The sequence below is a fragment of the Diceros bicornis genome, chromosome 38, assembly GCF_020826845.1.
Source record: "Diceros bicornis minor isolate mBicDic1 chromosome 38, mDicBic1.mat.cur, whole genome shotgun sequence".
Classification (NCBI taxonomy): domain Eukaryota; kingdom Metazoa; phylum Chordata; class Mammalia; order Perissodactyla; family Rhinocerotidae; genus Diceros; species Diceros bicornis.
In genome coordinates this window covers 22,588,068-22,610,854 of record NC_080777.1, presented here as the reverse complement: position 1 = coordinate 22,610,854, position 22,787 = coordinate 22,588,068, and the positions used below count along the sequence as shown (strand labels likewise).

The 22,787-nt window shown below is 35.1% G+C and overlaps 2 protein-coding genes across 2 annotated transcripts in view; one reads left to right on the top strand and one right to left on the bottom strand.

Annotated features, from left to right (window-relative positions):
• CDC73 (cell division cycle 73) overlaps positions 1-22,787 on the bottom strand; it is a 130,862-nt gene that overhangs the window by 50,999 nt on the left and 57,076 nt on the right. The gene's annotated exons all lie outside the window — the stretch shown is intronic.
• On the top strand, positions 12,812-18,780 carry B3GALT2 (beta-1,3-galactosyltransferase 2). The gene is made up of 2 exons (XM_058533721.1): positions 12,812-12,899; positions 17,385-18,780. The coding sequence occupies exon 2, from the start codon at positions 17,512-17,514 to the stop codon at positions 18,778-18,780; it is 1,269 nt and encodes a 422-aa protein (XP_058389704.1). The 5' UTR covers positions 12,812-12,899; positions 17,385-17,511.

Genomic DNA, 22,787 nt, shown 5'->3' with positions numbered 1-22,787 from the left:
AGCTTAATGAAATACAGGAAAACACAGACAATTCAATGAAATCAGGAGTTTCTTCACAAAAGAGATTGAAACTAAAAAAAAAAAAACCAATCAGAAGTCTTAGAGATGAAAAACACAATAGAGGAGATAAAGACAAATATGGAAGGCTTAAGCATCAGAGCTGACGATATGGAGGAAAGAATCAGCAATATTGAGGACAGCAATGCAGACATGCTCCAGATGGAGGAGGAAAGAGAACTAAGACTAAAAAGAAATGAAGAAACTCTCAGAAATATCCGACTCAATTAGGAAATCCAACATAAGGATGATAGGTATTCCAGAGGGAGAAGAGAGGGAAAAAGGAGCAGAGAACTTGTTCAAAGAAATAACAACTGAGAACGTCCCAAACCTGGGGAAGGAGCTGGAAATGCCAGTGAATGAAATAAATAGATCTCCTAAATATATCAACATGAAAAGACGCTCTCCAAGGCATACAGTAGTAAAGCTGGCAAAATTCAATGACAAAGAAAAAATATTAAGGGCAGCTAGACAAAACAAAAAATAACATGCAAAAGATTTCCTATCAGGCTCTCAGTCAATTTCTTGACAGAAACTTTACAAGCTAGGAGAGAGTAGAACAACATATTCAAAATTCTGAAGGACAAAAACTTTCAGCCAAGAATACTCTATTCAGCAAAAATATCCTTCAGATATGATGGAGAAATAATAACTATCCCAGATAAACAAAAGCTAACGGAGTTCATTGCCACAAGACCCCCACTACAAGAAGTGCTCAAGAAGGCCCTCATCCCTGAGGGAAAAAAGAGAAAGGGGATTCAAAGTTTTGAACAAGGAGGAAAATAGGTAGACAAAACCAGAAAAACTGCAGTCCTCTATCAGAAGAGATGAGCAAAAACTTAATTATAAAACCAAAGATCAAGGGAAGGTAAGCACCAAAAATAAATATAACCATATCACATTAAACACAAACTCACAACACAAGAAGGAATAAGATGTGACAACAACAACTTAGAAGGGGAAGAGGAAAGGGATTGCATCGACTTATCTAAGGCAATAAGAGGCCATCAAAAAATGGACTATCACATCCACGAGATTTTTTATACAAACCTCATGGTAACCACTAACCAAATAATCAGAACAGAATCACACATGATAAAGGAAGAGAAAACTAAGAGAACCCCCATACAGAACTACCAAACTAAATTGGTAGTCCGAAACACACAGAATGAGAAACAAACAAAATGCAAAAGAACCGGAAAAAGAGCGGTAAAATAACAACAAGCCCCCCACATATCAATAATTACCCTAAATGTAAATGGACTGAACTCTCCAATCAAAAGACACAGAGTGGTGGGATGGATTAAAAAACAAGACCCAACAATATGCTGCCTCCAGGAAACACATCTCAGGTCTAAAGACAAACACAGGCTCAGAGTGAAAGGATGGAAGACAATACTCCAAGCTAATGGCAAACAAAAGAAAGCAGGTGTTCCCATACTTATATCTGACGAAGTTGACTTCAAGATAAAACAGGTAATGAGAGACAAAGAGAGGCAATATATAATGATAAAAGGGACACTCCACCAAGAAGACATATCACTTTTAAATATATATGCACCCAGTACAGGAGCACCAAGGTACATAAAGCAACTATTAACAAACCTAAAAGGAGATATTAACAACAACGCAATAGTAGTAGGGGATCTTAACACCCCACTCTCATCAATGGACAGTTCACCCAGACAGAAAATAAATAAGGAAATAACGGACCTAAATGAAAAACTTGATGAGATGGACTTAATAGACATATACAGAGCACTCCATCCAAACAGCACATTCTTCTCAAGCACGCATGGAACACTCTCAAGAATAGACCATATGTTGGGAAACAAGGCACGCTTATATAAATTTAAGAAGATTGAATCATAACAAGCATCTTTTCAGACCATAATGCCATGAAGTTAGAAATCAACTACAAGGAAAAAACCAGGAAAGTCACAAAGCTGTGGAGACTCAACAACATGCTACTAAACAACCAATGGATCGTTGATGAAATTAAAGGAGAAATCAAAGCATATCTGGAGACAAATGAAAATCAAAATAAAATACACTGTACCAACTCATATGGGATGCAGGAAAAGCGGTCCTGAGAGGGAAACTCATAGCAATACAGGCCCACCTTAAGAAACAAGAAAACACCCACATAAGCAACCTCAAACTACGCCTAACAGAATTAGAAAAAGAAGAACAAACAAAGCCTAAAGTCAGCAGAAGGAGAGAAATAATAAAAATCATAGCAGAAATAAATTAAATTGAAATTAAAAAACAGTAGAAAGGATCAATGAAACAAAGAGCTGGTTCTTTGAGAAGATAAACAAACTAAAGACAGAATTGCCACATGATCCTGCAATTCCGTTTCCGGGTATACGCACACCCAGAAGAACTGAAAGCGGGGACTTAGATATTTGTACACTCGTGTTCCTACCAGCACTATTCACACCAGCCAGAAGGTGGAAACAACCGAAATGTCCATTGATAGATGAACAGATAAACAAAATGTGATTTATATAGACAATGGAATATCATTCAGCATTAAAAAGGAATGAAATTCTGATACATGCTATAACATGGACAAACCTTGAAAACATTACACTAAATGAAATAAGTTAGATACAAAAAGACAAATATTGTATGATTCCACTTATATGAGGTACCTAGAATAGTCAAATTCATAGAAATACAAAGTAGAATGGTGGTTACCAGGGGCAGCGGGGAGAGGGCAATGGGGAACTATTATTTTTGTGTGTGTGTGAGGAAGATCAGCCCTGAGCCAACAACCATGCCAATCCTCCTCTTTTTGCTGAATGAGACTGGCCCTGAGCTAACATCCGGGCCGATCTTCCTCCACTTTATGTGGGACGCTGCCACGGCATGGCCTGACAAGCAGTGCGTCACTGCGCGCCTGGGGTCCGAACCCGGGCCACCAGAAGCAGAGCTCGCGCACTTAACCACTATACCACAGGGCTGGCTCCAAATTATTTTTTAATGGCTACAGAGTTTTAGTTCAGGATGATGAAAAAGTTCTGGAGATACATAGTAGTGATGGTTGCAAAACATTGTGAATGTACTTATGCCACTGAATTGTACACTTAAAAACAGTTAAAATGGTATATTTAATGTATATTTTACCACAATTTAAAAAACTTTTTAAAAAAAGCACAAAATATACTTAAAAGAATAAACAAAGTCCAATTACAAATTGTAGTAGACTCTTTGAGGGATGTCTGCTCAGAAAATAATCTATGTCCCTCTTCAGAGCTGGACACTACCCACAAGGGATAAACACATGAACTAAGTTGACCCCATCAGATCTTCGCTCCTTGGGAGTGTGAAATCCATACTGAGACACGCCGAGCAACAGTCATCTGTAGCGGTGCTGGCTTTAAGGATGACTATGTGCACAAAAGACCGGAGAGCTGGTGTGCAGATACAGAAAAAGTGACAAGTAATCACACGGCATCAGACAGAAACAGAAAAAAGCTTCCTTGATTCCTGACAGTTTTCCAATTTCTCACTGGGTTCTTTTAAAGGCCAATTTACAATTCTCAGAATTGGGTTCTGAGGAATATTCCGATATCATTATAATGTATTTCTTTTTCTTGCTTAAGCTGACTTGAGTGAGTTTCTGCTACTTGAAATCAAAAGAGCCTAGACTAAAGTAAATATTTTAATCTCAATGGATGAAAAAGAAAAATTCTATTCCTACTCAAATCTACTCATGGTAACCAAAACTTTGACCTGAGAATGTGATATTCATTTTCTTTACAGTCACAGACAAAATTGGAATACAAGTGCTAATGAGTAACATAAGAAGATATTCACTGATTTAACAACTAAATACCAGTTTTTTCATTAATCATTCTGTAGAACGCTTTCTTGGATGAAAACTAAACTGGTTCCAAAATCAATGAATCACACAAAAACAGAGGCCAGTATAAATAATTTTAGATAAAAACAACAACCAAGCGTTTAAGGAAGAATAGGGGAATCATGAAAATCTTATCTCCACAGATTCACTAAACACATTCTAAAGCAGTTAACATGCTGAGACAGTTGTTATATGTGTCACCGAATCGGGGTGTACACTGGTCTAGCTGACAGAAGTTATGTAAGACGTGTAACGCTAACGTGATGCTTAATTTTATGTGTCAACTTGACTGGGCAATGGAGTGCCTGGATATTTGGTTAATACATTATTCTGGATGTGTCTGTGAGGATGTTTCCGGATGAGATTAACACCTGAACTGGTAGACTGAGTAAAAGCACATTGCCCTCCTCAATGTGAGCGGGCCTCATCCAATCCACTGAAGGACTGAACAGAACAAAAAGGTAGAGTAAAAGAGAATTCACTCTCTGCCTGGCTGTCAACCAGCTGGGACATCAGCATTCTGCCTTTAGACTTAGACTTCAGACTCAGACCACTGGTTCTCCTGGTTCTCAGTGCTTCAGATTCAGACTGGAACTATACTCTCAGCTCTCTTGGCTCTTAGGCTCTTAGCCCACTGCAAATCCTGGGACTTTCCAGTCTCCATAACCACACATGCTAATTACCTGTTATCTACCTATCTAATCTATCTCTCTGTCTATCTGTCTATCTTTCTATCCTATTGGTTGTTTCTCTGGAGAACCCAAACTACTACAGCAATTAAAATTTGGATCAAAAGAGAGGAAAAGAGAGTGAGAAAACAAAATCCTTAAAATCTTGTATACTGGGAAAAATTTTTTTTTCATTTATTTATCTACAGATAAAAAAATTATATCCATGTGAATGTAGAGGAAATGTTTAATCATAGAACTGTAATTAGAAACAAACCATTTGCATTGATCCCCTTTAATACCAAGGTCTATAATGATCACATACCTTATCTTCTGGCACAAATGAAAAGTCTTTTATATGTCTCACTGAGGTTTAATAAAAGCACTATCTTTCTCATTTAAAACTGGCAGGATTGTTTTCATAGTGGCAGAGGGACATGGATAAAGTAGAAGGTTTACAGGATCATTTGTGTAGCTTATGGGTCCAAGGACTAAAAATAAATACACTGATGTAACTAGAAGCAGTGTAAATCAGTACAAAAAAACTTGATTTAGAAGTCTTGAGCTCTAGGTTCTAGTTTTGGCTCTGCCACATTAAGAGTGGAGCTTTGAGAAAATCACAACCTCTCAGGGTCTTAGTTACCTTACCTGTAAAGTGAGGCAACTAGATTTTTAGATGACCTCAAAGGTCCAATTCTGCTCTGGCATTCCATTATTCTAATGTAAGTAATACCTTTTCACTAGGAACAACGCCATTACAGTACAACCTGAATTGTCCAATTAACTGATTAAGTTTGAAGACATAATTCACTATGGGTTTCTTCAAAGGAGATGACATAGCCATATAAATTTGCTTTTCTTTTATTCCATGTGAATAAAAACATAATATTCTCCCGCTCAGTTCTATCAAAGGTACATGTTTGGAATTAGATATTAATTTGGTCGTTCTGGGAATCACAGAATTATAGACATTGGCAATATAGGTAGACAGGGAAATAACAATATTGTAAGCTTTAAAAGAAAATATTCAATGTTTTACCATTTAATATGATTCAATAAATTGACTGAGGAAGCTAAAACAAAACACAGACCTGTACATACTTAACTATGTGAAACCACACACACACACACACTCTCTCTCTCTCTCTCTCTCTAAAACAGTCAAGTGAAATGTTCTGGAACATTATAAATTCCTGAGATGATAATAAATATAAATTCTGTGAAAAGTTACAAAGTAAATATAGATAAAACTCAAAGTCAACTATGAAGATATTTATGAAAAAGAGACTCAGTATGTTAATAAGTCATCAGGGAGATAATCAAAAATGGAGGGTACAAACAGAAACATAAAAATTTTCATTTTTTAATTTTGGTTCACTAAAACTCAGCAACTATATTATCTGTGAGACCTTGTCTTATTTAAAGAGGATAAAATTATTAGAAATGCATGAAAAACTAACAGGATAGAAATATAATACAAACCAACTACAATTGGGAAGATCAAAAGTATCAAAGCAGTGAAATTGAGTGACACCATAACGAATTGCCCTAGACAATTTGTACATGAAGGAAAAAAATTAAATACTAACTATATAACATTTATTTCCAGTTATTTTGCTATCTTTATAATGATCTAGGTATCTCATCAAGTCTATCAATTTCTTAAAGGAAAGGAACCTAATGATGTATTTTATATCCCCCTGTAGCTTGCATATAATATGCTCAACGTATTTTCTGAATCTAAGTGAATCTCTTAGGCATCCTCAAAAAAGTTGGGGTGGGGGGGATCAAAACCTAAAGTCAAACATTACCCCTTCCTAAATCCTATAACCTTTGCCTGCCTCTTTTCTGTTTTGCAAAGTTTCTTTATACTAAAGTCCCTTTTTCCAATTGGACCATAAACAATCATTCTGAAGACAGCTACATGAATTTAGAATCAAGCACAATCAACACCGCCAGCTCTCTTCAAAAAAGCCCTTTAGGGAAACTATTAACAAAACAAAAAGACAACCCACCACATGTGAGAAAATATTTGCAAACTATATATGCGACAAGGGGTTAATTTCAAAAATATATAAAGAACTCATACAATGCAACAACAAAAAAATGAACAACTCAATCAAAAAATGGGCAAAGGATGTGAACAGACATTTCTCCAAAGAAGATACACAGATGGCTAACACGCACATGAAAAGATGTTCAATGTCACTAATTATTAGGGAAATGCAAATCAAAATGAGATATCACCTTACACCCGTCAGAATGACTATAATCACCAAGACAAAAAATAACAAATGTGGAGAAGATATGGAGAAAAGGAACTCTCATATACTGCTGGTGGGAATGCAAACTGGTGCAGTCTCTATGGAAAACAGTATGGAGATTTCTCAAAAAACTAAAAATAGAAATACCATATGACCCAGCTATCCCACCATTGGGTATTTATCCAAAGAACTAGAAATCAACAATTCAGAGAGATTTATGCATCCCTATGTTCATCGCAGTGTTATTCACAATAGCCAAAACATGGAAGCAACCCATGTGCCTATCAACAGATGAATGGATAAACAAGATGTAGCATACATATACAATGGAATTCTACCCCGCCATAAAAAAAGACAAAATCTTGCCATCTGTGACAATGTGGATGGACCTTGAGGATATTGTGCTAAGGAAAATAAGTCAGACAGAGAAACACAAACACCACATGATTTCGCTCATATGTGGAAGAGAAACAAACACACAGATAAGGAGAACAGATTAGTGGTTACCTGAGGGGAAGCGGGTAGGGGAGGGCGAAAGGGGTATGTATGGTGACGGATAAAAACTAGACCATTGGTGCTGAACACGATGCAGTCTATACAGAAACTGAAATATAATAATGTACACCTGAAATTTACACAATGTTATAAGCCAATATGACCTCAATGAAAAAACGAAAAAACCCTTTAGGAAAAACATTCTATTTATTTACTTCTGACTTTTGCTTTCTTTTTTTATCTACTAAGCTATGAAATAAGAAGCATTTCCTGACACTAATAACTTATATTTGGGTAACTATGCTTCTTTGTGAAGTTTTAGTGGGGTTTTAAATTTCAACATATTACATCTACCTGTATTTACAAACTGTTTGTTATACTTTGTAATGAATTAATAGTGTTAAAAATTTTAAATACTATCAGTGTGTTGGGGAGCAGGGAGTAAGGTGCCTGAGACAATTTATTCAAAGATGCTGATCTACTGGGCTTCACAACCCCATCAAACTCAACACACCCCCTTTACATAAGAAATAGTTTACACTGACCCCTTAACAATCTGAATGAATGTAGAGGTAATATAACCAACCTAGGTACATAATTTTTTTAATGAAAATCAATATCCTAACAAGTACAAAGGAGAAATTCTAAAAGAAATTTATGATGATAATATGTATTTCAATATGTGAGTCTCAGACCTGATTACACCAGAAGACATAATAAAGTAATCAGATGCTAGTACCTATCCATAAAATCACAGTGACTGTAACAATTACGAATGCCCACAGACTGGTATATTGTATAGGTGATTCAATTACTATAAGCATCCCTGCCATGGGCAATGTGATTTTTTGAAATGGTGAACTACTGGCAAAGCTCAGAACAAGGTTAAGTACAACCTTCTCTCGATATACACTGTAGTTACATTCCTTGGAAACTTCAGTGCATGTTAAAACTTTGCAAAGTATACTTTGTATTCCAATTATGTTTTAGGTTCATTTAATCATAAAGAAGGCTTTTCACCCACACACAGATATCCAATGGGACATGCAGAAATCCTGCAGAAGATGGCACTAATCTTTGTTGTTTTCAAAGATTGTCCTACACACTACAGACTACCTACCTTCCCCGGCCCCACTCACTAAATGCCCTTTAATTATTTCATCAACCAAAAACACCCTCATACACTTCTAGAACACCTCCTAGAAAGTAGCATTACCCCTAGTACCACCCCCATTGAGAACCACAGCTCTAACAAAGAGTAGCCCCTGGTGTGCCAAACAACAACCGAAATGGTCTAGTTGATCTGTGCTAACCGGAAACAGTTATGCTACTGAGAAACCAAAGGACGTGCAAGCATACTATTGAAGTATTTGCCAAATTACTGCTGATTTTAAATGCTTACATTTTCCCTTAGGATCATTAATAGTTTGTATGAATTAAAACAGATGAAGGTGTCTACAATTAGTTCTGAAAGAGACACTTAAATTTAGCTCAGCTTTCAAGTCAAAAGAAATTCTTAAAACAATATGAGTATCTGCAGCACAAGTTGGTAAAAACTGAAGGAGAAAAATAAGGCAGGCAAACACTGACACTTGTGGTCATTCTGAGATTGTTAATTTGCAATCATGCTAATTCCTGCTTTGTGAGTTCAAAGAAAAGTAAAACTGGTTCATAAATCATCTATTGACTTCAAAGGAAAATTCTAAACTCTTAATAAACACAATAATTTTTCTCCAAAAAGGGAAAACTACTTACTAATAGTAAATAGCCAAAAATATGCCATTCATCCAAATCTTTTATGTAACGAAAAGAATTTCATCTGATTTTACGTCAAAACAGTCAACAGATACAGCAAACGTTACTATTCAAAGTTGTTGATTGATGTCAATAAAACTAAAACTGGTCTCTAAATAACTGTGTCAAATGGCATTTTTCAGCGTACTTTGGTAGGAATTACACCTGATCCAAAACATTAAGATTTTTCACCAGCACTGGAAAAGATAGCAAGTGCTTCAGGTGAGCCCCAGCTGAAATTAATGGCTTGCATTTAGGGGCCAACTACTCACACTAAAGCACAAACAGGAATGGAGACCAACGTGGGGAAAACCAGATTCACTTCTCCCTTCTCACATTACTCAAGGATATTTGCATATTCTCAGTAAATGGAAATCATCTGCCATGGCTGACATGCTCTCCCCACACCCCTTTCTCTCTCATTCTTTTTATAGAGGACATTCACTTGAATTTATATAGATAAACAGATAGTAGAACTCCATGAAGTGACTTATCTTTACTATTAGATAGTGAGCAAATATATACTTGATTCATCATGTAATAATTATTCAAAAACTATATAACCACATGGATAAAGTAATAATTACTTACGTACCCAGTAGAAACTAAGAGTCAGGAGGCGCTGCAAATCCTGTCTTTAAATTCTGACTCCTTGAGGGCTATTCTAGACATGCCCGGGAAAATTCTAAAATCAGCCTGGACAGTTCTGGCCATAACACACAGAGTAATGACTACCTATTTTCCCATCAGGGATCTGTTACAGGATTAAAAGTAGACCTATGCAAGTAAAAATTACAAGACATTTATAACTATAAAACTTAACAAAATAGCTGCCAGTTTGCCGAGTCTGACAAAGAAACCTGTCACATTTACTGAGAAAGTTTAACCATAGAATTCAGATGTTAAAAGAAACCAGACTAAAGCAAGAACTTCTACAAGCTTGCCTGTCATAAGATTTTTACAGTTTCTCTTGGCTGGAAACATGCAGGTTGCTAGAAAAAGTCACCACAGAAACTTTTATCTCATGTCTGCTCAGTTTTTCTACACTTTATGTAAAATTCTTGACCAGCTTAACCTAAACTTCAGAAATAGACTGCAGGTATACCTAAAAGTTCAAAGTAAAGTCTGATTAAGTACACAGGCACCTTTTTTATTAGTTTTCAGGAGTCTCTTTTGCTGTATAAACACTTGCCTCATAGCAAGCATAGTTGAGACAACAGCCCACTGGGAATTCAGGGGCTCAACCCAACACTGGAGGGAACCACTAACCAGCAGGTGTACCTACGGAGTTCTCTTAATAATCAAGATCCATGATAAATGCAGTGGGACATCAAAAGAGAGTCCAATCAAAAGCTGGCAAAAGTAACTTTTAATCCTTCCTGGAGAAAGGGTAGGAAATGTGTCTAAACCATCTTTGTATTCCTAACTGCAAATGTTGGCACATGGTAGTTGATCAATATGTATTTGTTGAACAAGTGAAGAAATTGAAAATATAAACATCCATTTACACTTCTATGAATGATTTCTCATATGCTGTGCTGGATATGCTGTGCCAGCACTACAAAAAAATCCCACAATTTCTCCAGCAGTGCCATGTAGCATAATGGTTAAGAACAGAGCACAAAGACTTAGATAATCTTGCTTTAATTCCCAGCTGGACTCTTTCTCATTAGCTGATATCTGAGATAATTATTTTACAACTCTAAGCACTGGTTTCTTTAAAATGGGTATTACAATGACAAAACTATTATGAGAAAAAAAGTCATTTATGTAACAGCTCAGATAGGCTTAGCATGCCATTTGACTTTGGGTAAGTACCCTAGAAACAGTTACTGTCATAGATTTGCATAGTCAAATTTGCATAGTCAAATCTTAAATAAGGAATCCCTGATAAATACTAATCTACTAAAATCCACTTCTACTTTTGTAAAATAAATTATTTTAAGTATGCTCTTAAGCATTACTCTGCTACTTAAGTTTAAGTGAAAAAAAAAAGTAGTGAGCATGTAGTATGGGTGGACATGCAAACTAAATGCCAAGAAACGTGGGTTTTAGTTCTCTCCTCCACACTTACCTAGGAAAAGTCAAAGCTCTAGCCTTAAGTTTCCCATTTATAAAATTCTTAATGTTCCTTCTAACGTTTCTAGGCAAGTCACATACGCCCCTAAAAAAACAGTCATAAGATGCCTAAAACTACAAATCAAATTAAACCTAAATTTCTAGGAGTTAATGTCCCTAAAGTCTCAGAGGAAAAACTGATAATTCAGGCTATTTTAAAAAAAAGACAATGTCTCAATAACTCCGCAGAAAAAAAGCAAGGTGCCCATACAAAGCAATACTTCAGAGTGAGAATCTAGTGCTTACTGAAAAATCTGCTTGGTGGCAAGTTACTAAAGCAAGCTGAAATATTAGGACAAGTAAATACGATTAGTAAAACCTCTTTACCCACCAAGAAGATCCTGTACAAGTGTGCTGTATTTGCTGAATTCTATCACACATGAAATTTTAAAGAAAAGGAAAAATAAATAATAAATGCTGACATTAAAAAGTGATTTAAAAAAGTTCTGCTGCCTTTAAGAACACTAGAAACCACAAAAGAGAAGGCGGCTGTATCACATCATGTGTCAGTAAAGCAATCCATGAGCTGATTTATATAACCCCAGAAAATGAGGGGGCTGTGGGGAGGTCGTCTAAGTCACAGATAAAAGGTCCATGAGTCTTAGCTAGATATTAGTAAAACTGGAGCAATTTGAGAAAAAAACACTTCAAAGGAAGGAGTACACTAAGGGGTTAAATTACACCAAGGTACGTATAAAAGCTTATACTGCTTATGCCCTATAAAATCACGTAAGAAACAGGAAAGCCAGCATCTAACATTGAAAACATTTAGAAAGCCTGTTCTTAAGCGTAAAGTAAAAAAAAGGAAATAAGATGGAAAAAATAAAATTATAACCATTCATTTCCTAATCATCCCATTTTTGTATTATTCACTCATCACTGCACTTGCAGTGAATATATATAATTTATCACATAGAAGCAAAATCTCTAAGCTTCTCCCTACCTTAGGATTTTAGTTAAAATGAATGCAAACAATCACGTGGGATCCAGCCAAGCAGTGACGTTCAATTCTGCTCTGTCAGAGAGAGCATCTGTCAAGCCCACATTTAAACTGCTGCCTGCCTGTGCAGCAGCTGAGGAACCGTGGATTTCATATTATAGACTAAAACCCCAGTAAAACTGCTCAAAATCCTTCCTGCAGCTGCCAGGCAACAACGAGAGTTAAATCCTATTCCTTCCCAAGACAATCGAAGCCCTACATTCTAGCTCTGGCTGTTTTACATTGCAGCTCAGTGTTATTACTAGAAATATGGATACTGAGAAGAGAACACAGCACTGCATTGTCCGACCAGGAAAACAGCAGATGTAAAAAGCCTCAATGCATCAACTGTCGGGAAGAGTCAACAGTGCTCCAAATAGAACGAACAACTACAGCTCTTTTGTTTAAAGAAAGAGAAAGAAAATGAAAGAAAGGAAAAACCTCAGAAGACTAGGACCCATATGAACAAGGAGGGTAACTCGAAGACAAGCAGACAGATGGACACTTTGGATACCGTGAAAAGCAATCGCAGGAGGCAGACTATTGGGGGATGTGCGCATGTTCGATAGCATCTTTTTTGCTGAAGTGATGGCGTGCCAAAAGTATTTTCAGCGGGCATAATCCTCTCCACATAAATGGCCTGACCAAGGAAGGTATGTCGATATCTTGTGTGTGATATTCATTTAAATGTCTGTTACCTTTTCATTGCCCTGGAGGCACTAATATCTGATAAACAAGTTCATACAGTTCACTGTCCTTGAAACTATGCAAGGGTTTCTAAATACATGATTTTAAAATTTGTCATTGTTTAGAAGACAAGCTGTCACTGCTTTATTCAAGTAAATATGTAACTTGGAGTAATTATGGATTATTAGACATATAAGAGAGAAAGAGCAAAGAGTAACAAGATGTGCTTAAAAGATTCTCTGAGAAATTAAACTTAAAAAAAAATCTGTAGCCCTGTAAAGAAAACACAGAAATCCTCTACCAAATTAGGTCACATTGAATCCTTATCTAGTAAATTATTTAAGTGCTGTCTTAAAAATGGCTAACAAAAGAGATAATACAGTGAAATTACATTAAACAGTATCAAAGTTGATCTTAATATTAGGAGCTTTTTTCTAAGTCCTTTTAAAACAAAACCTTAATATATAACAGCTTTTAGTAACAAAATCTTCCCTCCAATATCTACCTCCCCAAATAAAGCTAACGAACACAACCTAAGAGAATGTCAACAAATTTTAAGTATTATCGAGCTAAGAGATACTAAAAAGAAAGCATTTGCATAGGATCACATAAGGCAGTCTGAGTTTATGCAAAGCACAAGACCCCAGTAGATCTACATGTTATCACAGTGTCCATGGATGCAACTTGAAACAAGGAAATATCAATAGTTGCTAAAAATTCCCCCATTTGAAATAATGAGCTTTTATTTTAAGCAACAGACTGATTCTAAATGATCAAATATAAGGTTGTTCTTGGTGATCATTTTTATAGTGAAATTCAAAAACATAGTATAAAAATACTTTGATATAAAAATATACGTGAACAGCAATAGAAGGTCAAAAAATTAAATATAAATGTAGTTACTGTGCTTCCAGGCTACATTAACATGTAGTAATGAACTACTGCCATGGTATGTATGTGCAGGACAGAAATTAATAAACTATTTTAGCAACAATCATAGTTAGAATAGTAACTCATGGCTCAGGAACTTAAAGATATTTCTACAATTTTTTACAGATCTATGAAAGATCCTGATTTTTGCTCAATTTCACAGCACAACTCATTAACTTATTATTTAATAATCACAAAAGGCAAACAATTTTAAGACATATATAAGCATTCTATTCTAAAATTAAGATTAAACAAGTTTATCAGGCCCTATTATTATTACATCTCAACATCAACTCACTCATACCATGAATTTTTATTCCACTGAAGAATGAAATCAGATGGTATTAAACAAAAAAAAGTATGGTTCTACAAATCTCAAGTCTCTCTTTAGTGGCTTTATCTCTCAATGTTAAAGTCACCAATCATTTTTATAAGCTAGATATCTCAAAACAAAAGGATACAATTTTTTTATTCAAGTACCACTTAAATCTAAAACTGTTCTTCCAACAGATTAAAGATATCAACACTTTTAAAAGCCAAATGATAAAAACTGTGTGTGTGTGTGAAGTAACCGAACATTGTACAGTAACATTCTCTCCATGGACTTCAACCCATAAGATGTAAATACATAACTTGAAATAGTAACTTGAAAATATTATCATAAAAAACTCATAAGAGATAAATGAAAGATACTTCTATGTTGAAAATGTCAAAGTACAAAACTACTTAGAAAACCAAAATATTTTAACTTTCTTGTCTTGTTCCTACTTTTTAAGAATTAAATACAACAGGCAGCATCTAGAGTATTTATCATTTAATAAAAGGAGGAATAGTTAATTTTATTTTAACAAACAAATATGATGTTACCTGAGAAACTTTTAATAAAGAATTTTTTAAGGCTAGACACACGCACTCCGTTTATCAGCGAGAGATTAACAGCTGGCGCATGGCTTCAAGCCTGAGCAGCTTAATATTCACACACAGACACATATCATGGATTTAAATTAAGACGCATCTCTATCACCTACTGCCACAAAATCACATAGGACACACGCTACGTATTTATGCTAGATTACAATATATAACAATTTGCTGTTCTCTATAAGACTGAAATACTTTAGAGACATCACTTCAGGTATATTGTTTTCATAAAAATACCACAATTTAGAACTATGATATTTACCTTCATTCATTTCTTCAGTCCTTTATTCAAACATTCATTCAAACAACTTATATTTATTGCTTCTTAAACCACCAAATTTCACTTTTAAAAGATCTAAATGATTGGACTTCAACCAGATTCCAAGCATTATTATACTAACAGAGAGTTGATATATTTAATTTAGCTTTGGAATATTTAAAACAGATTATCAAAAAGCAATTTTTGTTTAAGTTTACACACATAATTTTTAGATCTACTGGCTTCTTTATAGGATGGAGGAAGAATCATTACTATTTATCAAATATTTCATTTGAAAATAAAAGCTTAGAAAGAGTGCCCTGGTCTAAACAGAATGGCCAACTATTTATAAGTACAAGTAGAAAAAATGTGACTTTCTGAATCAGAACACTCAGCTCTATTACTTTCAGCTTAGCTCACAATAGAACTGTGTTTCACTGATACAGTGAATAGCCCTGGACTTCATTATAGTAACATGAAATTAAAATTCATGTAAATAAACTCTAATAAATAGCAAACTAGATTCTATGTTTTTAAAACCCCAAACTTAAAAAAAAAAAAATCACTGTTCGTAGCTCACAAAATGATTAAATAATTTTTTACAGTTGAGAAATACCGTAACTTCTAAAAGTACTACATAATTTCAGATACTAGAAATTATTAAAAGCTGGCGCCTGTACTATTACACTTCAGAAATTTGTTCCAATTCCCACCTACTTGCTCCTCCTAGTGGTTGTTACTAGAATAGTAGTACTTTCATTCATAGATACTTTCAATCAATATTTTCAAAGTACTTCACATTATATTCGTGATTTTTACTCTATAATTATTCAATTATATGAGGACTTTCATGTAAATGCCATGATTTCCCGAAAATAATTTAATTTCATGTCAAAGTTAAGCAAATTTGGTATTAACCATAAATCTCTCAATACAAGCTAAACAAACACACAGGTATGTGTGTATATAATTTCAAGTAAACAAATGTTCCTACAGTAAATTTTTTTAATTGACTAGTTTTCTTTTGCTTAAAGAAATAATCTTCACAATAAAAAGTTGAAAAAATCAAAATTACACATTAGTCCTCTTCCCAAAAAGTTTTTTCTCTCAGTAGAAACCAAACTACAGCTCCTTACCCACCTCCTTGCTTTGATTCAAAAAACTAAGAACTGAAAACCATAAACAAATTTGTGCTACATGCTGAAAAACCTTGTTTAAAGATAATACAACTAGTTCTTAATATGCAGCATCAGGAACCTCCCATGTTGACATCTCATAATCTTTTTAAAAATCTAAGGCTATAAGTACCATGCTAGCAGAAGTCCTAAAAATAACAAGTTCTCTCCATGCAAATTTAGAACACAGCATAACTCAAGAAATCTTTAAAAATGCATTTTGTGAAATTTAAACTTTTAAACAGTTGGATATGATAGTACCTAGTGCCTATACTTTGTAATAAATCTGAAAAGGCTGTTCAAAGTATTTCTTTGTTTAATTCTAACATGGAGACTCAACTGAGATATGTGATAGTGCTCTGCCAAGGCCACCGATAATTAATGATAATTAGCTGCTACATTTTAAAAATCAATCTTAAGTCTAAGTAAGGACAATGATCTCCTGAAGACTTCATATTTGAGGCGGAAGGTTAAAATTAGAAAAGAGTGCTTAAAAATGTTCATCATTTATTACTGTCTTAAAATCCTGCACTGAAGTTACCGGACCCTGAAAATTAATTTTGACAGGTGCATCTTCTCATTGACTTTCTCAACACAGTAGGGGCCAATGGAAACATGCCAAGCAGTGTACTGTGACTAACAGAACTCTGCCATAATCAACCTTGCACCGTCTGTCCCACAACTGATACATGACCATTTTACAAAAAAGGCCACTGACTGCGCACCATACCACCAATGGTATGTCAAATCAATTTTAATTAATGCCAATAAATTTTCCATCTGCTCTCAGGCAGAAGTTACCTGGCCTCTCTCAGGAATCCAGTAACATTTTTCATTTCTACATTGCATAAAACTTTTCAATCTTTAACTCAGGTCAAAAGTACAAATGATCATCAGAGCTGAGACAATGAACTAAGTGGAAGAAAATTAATCCATCTCTTTAAAGTGCTCACTGTGCTACAAAGATATATTTTTAACTAAATTAATCCTGCTCTCAGTGATGTCATGTTGCCAAGGGGAAACAAATTATAAACTTCGTTCCTGGGTTGTCATATTTTGATAGCTTAAATATCCTATTTGTCCTAATTTTATCAGTATCCAAAGTCTCTTTCAGGCAGTTCTGTAACATTTAGCACTTTGTAAACTTCTATGCTTCATCTTTATAGAATGACTGCGAGGGAGACAACGTGACTGAATTAGAAAATGATTACCAAAGAATAGCATTGATTCAGGAGAAGAAAACGACATTTTCAGCCACCAATATAGCATATTCCATTACTGGATATTTACAACATGTTTCAGTGGAGGAGAAGACACTGCTGCTTTGCAAAGATGAGCTGGAATGCCAAGAGGTCTCTGTTCCGTACCCATCTTATTGGTGTACTTTCTCTAGTGTTCCTTTTTGCTATGTTTTTGTTTTTCAATCATCATGACTGGCTGCCAGGCAGAGCTGGATTCAAAGAAAACCCTGTGACATACACTTTCCGAGGATTTCGTTCTACAAAAAGTGAGACAAACCACAGCTCTCTTCGGAACATTTGGAAAGAAACAGTCCCTCAAACTCTGAGGCCTCAAACAGCAACTAACTCCAATAACACAGACTTGTCTCCACAAGGAGTTACAGGGCTCGAGAATACACTTAGTGCCAATGGAAGTATTTACAATGAAAAAGGTACTGGACATCCAAATTCTTACCATTTCAAATACATTATCAATGAACCTGATAAATGCCAGGAGAAAAGCCCTTTTTTAATATTGCTAATAGCTGCAGAACCTGGACAAATAGAAGCTAGAAGAGCAATTCGGCAAACCTGGGGCAATGAAAGTCTAGCACCTGGGATCCAGATCACACGAATGTTTTTGTTGGGCATGAGTATTAAGTTAAATGGCTACCTTCAACGTGCAATACTGGAAGAAAGCAGACAATATCATGATATAATTCAACAGGAATATTTAGATACATATTATAATTTGACCATTAAAACACTAATGGGCATGAACTGGGTTGCAACCTACTGTCCACATATTCCATATGTCATGAAAACTGACAGCGACATGTTTGTCAACACTGAATATTTAATACATAAGTTACTGAAGCCAGACCTGCCTCCCAGACGTAACTATTTTACTGGTTATCTGATGAGAGGCTACGCACCCAATCGAAACAAAGACAGCAAGTGGTACATGCCACCAGACCTCTACCCAAGTGAGCGTTACCCTGTCTTCTGTTCTGGGACTGGTTATGTTTTTTCTGGAGATCTGGCCGAGAAGATATTTAAAGTTTCTTTAAGTATCCGTCGTTTGCACTTGGAAGATGTATATGTAGGGATCTGTCTTGCCAAGTTGAGAATTGATCCTGTGCCCCCTCCCAATGAGTTTGTGTTCAATCACTGGCGAGTTTCTTATTCAAGCTGTAAATACAGCCACCTAATTACCTCTCATCAGTTCCAGCCTAGTGAACTGATAAAATACTGGAACCATTTACAACAAAATAAGCACAACGCTTGTGCCAACGCAGCAAAAGAAAAGGCAGGCAGGTATCGCCACCGTAAACTACACTAGAAAAGACAACTTTTTTTTTTTCAAATGTGCAATCTGTAAAATATTGCTAAAAGCATGTATAGTTAAAGCTGATTACATCCATAGGACAAGTTTTAGTTAAAAGTCATCACATAAAGGAATTCAAAAAAATATTTTTTTAATTTCTGAAGAAGGTAATTCTTAAAAATACATTATATAACAAAAAGATACCCCAAAAGAATCTATTAAAAAAACTGTATAAGGGGATTCTGTGTATTAACATGCAATAACAAGCATGCATACATCAATGGTTCAAGATTTATGTTAGGGGCCAATAAGATGTATTTACATATATTTTCCACATAAATTTTGATTTAAGAAATGGAGACAGTCAAAGGACCCCTAATTTTAGAGTCAGTTTTTCATTTCAAATATATAATTAAATGTAAATAAAACATTACTGTCAATTTTAAGGAAACTTCGTAATTGTGCAAAGGATAAATTTTCTGACCTGACTATTCTAGGGTTCTAAAAGCTATATTCCATGCAATAAGATTTAGTTGAATACTCCAAAAACACATTTATAAAGTTCAGATGTTTCATCAATGCAGTTCTCATCTAAGTATTTACTTTTTAAAAACAACCAACATATTTTCTTTTATTAATACTCACACATATCTGGGAAAATTATTTTGACATGACGTGATAAAATGTGAAAAATCAATGTGTCTCAGGCTCAAGTTTTTATAAAAAAAAATGTTTCAAAATAGACAAAATTTGTTTCCTTGTTGGTGTTAAGGGCCAAGCTAGTATTTCAATGAGTTATTCAATCATATCAGTTTACTGCACTCTGAAGGAGGACCACCACTTAACTTCAAGCATAGTATATCATGTTCCTCTAACTGAAGTAAGAGTGATTACTTACAGGCACAAAGAGAATGTACTGTTGAAAAAAGATAAAAGATCGAGAAGCAGCAGTTTCATTCAGTACATTTTTAAGATGCATGTCTGCCAAACTGCAACATATGGGAAGTTTATTTCCTGACAGCAGGTGTACACATGCCAATACTTAATCATTTTATGGCACCTACTTCTTTCTCTGAGTGCCAAGTTTACAAACCTGCAGTTTTTAATTTGGTAGACGACAAATATTCTGTATTACCAAGTAAAAACCTTTCTGAGAGGGATGGGAGAAAACTACAATGTTTGGTGAAAACTTGATTCTAGGATGAACAATGTATACAATGCACTTTTATCAAGTTTTTAATAAAAAAAAGTAAATGAAAAATCTTTACTGAGCGTCATGGTACAAATATTTTCACAGTAATTTTGTTTAGCTCCACTACAAATTTTAAAATCAAGAAATACTAACCCACTTACTTCAAAATAGTGTTTTTATTTCATACAAGTATGTAAATTTATGAATTTTAATTTAGTCAGGATGTTACTTATCCTGATTCTAATGACAATTATTTTTATCCTTGATTCTATTTTGAAGAGATATTGCACCAAAACATAATTGTAACATTTGCTAAAGTTCAGAATCTCAGAAACTGTTTAAATACTTATTATTTAATATGTTGAATTCTATTTATACTCAATTTATCTGCCATTTTCAATTCAGTGTCTAAGTGTTCTATTCTACACAGAGCAATTCTGAAAGCTGAGCTATATAACATCCCCAACTCTTGGTTAAGTCTGTTTTTCACTTAATTTATTCTATATGATTATAAAAAGAGTAAAATTACTAAATAAAAGTCACATATAAGAGGATAATACCGAATTAGATAAGTAAGACTGATGAAACACAAAAGGAATCCTTCCCTCAGTGTAGAGCAATCCTCTCATTTGTACTTCAGAAGTCGGGGGGGGGGGGGGGGGGGGACAGGGGTGTATTTGCACATGCATGCACACAGGAACAGAACCCAGGTGCTATTTGTCAAATTATGATTATAGTGCAGAGTCTTTAAAAGATCGTATTTTCCTTCTGGAAAAATTCAAGTTTAAAAAGTTGACTTATGAAAAACAGAATTCTTAACAGACAACTAAATTCCCCCATCTCAAGCATCAATTTAAAATCATTTCTATACCCCTGAAATAGAAGAAAACTGATGGTGATCTGATGATGCTCAGAGTTCTCAAAGAGCACTGAATGAAATAATAAAGTTTCTTAGTACTGCTGAAAATCCTTATTTTAAAATCTTCTACTATTAATTTATTTTTGACCTTCTACCCTCAACAATATGCAAGCTGATTTCTTCAGCAAAACATGAATTTTTATATTATGATATTTAAAAATATATTTATATACCTCACCAAGTACTAATTGTGCCTTTTAATGCCCTACTATGTAATTTTTATTATACATGAAAATATAATTTTAAATGACAGCATTGCATTTGGTCAAAGAAAAAATTATAGGAACAACAACTATGTAATCTTTATGCTCAGTGTTAACAGATATTTTAGAAGACAAAAATATCAAAACTTCCAATATTTACACTAGTTTATTTCGATCAAGATTACGGGTTATGAAATTATAATTCAAGTAAATAATTTAAATTTCTCACCTTTTAGTTTATAGCACAGTCACATATAATCTCAACTGGAATCTCACCAATATCTATTACCAAAAACCCCCGTAAACATAACAACAGCAGGAGCAGCAGGAACTATTTACCGACTGAGCATACACCGTGCGCCTGGTACTGTGTGAAAGCACTGTACACACATGATCTCATATAATCCTAGTAAACACTAAGAGATAGGGAAGAAGGACTCACGCAAGAGGGTGAATATCTGAGATCGCACGGCTAGTACAGCAGCAGGATTCCTTTCAAAGACCATGCTCTTAGCCATTATGCTATTCTGCTGTCTATTTCACAAATGACACCTGCTGTAAGGTGGAAAAAGCTAAGCAAAAATGGCCTGTCTATTCTCCTATTCTCTGCTTCTTCTTCCTCTTTTGCCAGGGCCTCCAGGCTTCATAAATGTTTCATACACTGGAGGGGCACCTGATGTTAGCGCAAAGAAAGAGAAGGGAAAGGAGAGGAAGCCTGATCCCTCAGGTATTTTTTCTCCTCCTTTTCAGCTGGTGATGACTGCAGCCAGAACCTTAGAAAAGCATAAGCATTCCGGCTTAGCTCTTGCTCCTCTGAGCTCTGAGGTACATCTGTAAACAACACGCAAGTGGCGCTTAGAAATGACAAAAGGTGCTTCTTTTGAAGGACAATTGATCATTTTTAACAGACAAAAGTAGCACTGTATTTACCCACTCTTCTGGATAGTCACCTTCTGTTTTGTTGATGAGGTGTAAAATCCTTTTGCCCAGATGATTCAAGTTTTGTGTTTTTTTTTTTTTCCAGTTTTTACTTCTTAACTACAAAATCTGACTATTAAATTAACACAGATTTAAGAAGCCAAAAAATATCCCTACTACACATTCTAATATCGCTCAGAGAATATCAGTGTATCACTTAAACATTACTCTCAGAGACAGGTAATGTACATCAAACACCAAAAAGGGACACGTTGAGTTTCGAGAAGAAATCTGTCGCTGTACCCTCCAACAACACACGCGCACACACCCTCCTCCAAGCACCATGTAACTGTAAACCGTACTAGTTTCAAGATACAGTTTGCCAGAGGAGGAAGAAAAGCTCTTCTGTACCTACAGGAATTGCTTCCTCTCCCTTTCCCACAGCAAACGTCTGGGCTAGAGGACAGCTGGAGCTGAAGCCACTGCTCAGTCTGCGCGTGAGTCCCGTGACCTCAACTCCGAACCACTCCCAGACTCGAAATCTGAATCACACTTGAGAGAGTACCCTCAACACTGACCAAAAGGAAAATAGGTCTACGGCATCATAAAAAATCAGTCTTAAAGAACAGAAAGCTATAATATTACATACAAAATCTTAAATTGATGCTTTTAGGAGTTTTCAATTAAATGTTTAAGGGTTATCTGTTTCATTGTCATAACTAAAACGCTATTAAAAACACATTAGAATATAGATAACAAACAGAATTAACATGAGATTCTGATGGCAATG

Coding starts and splice junctions, on each gene's coding strand:
- B3GALT2 (XM_058533721.1), top strand. CDS start 17,512: ATGTTTCAGTGGAGGAGAAGACACTGCTGCTTTGCAAAGATGAGCTGG.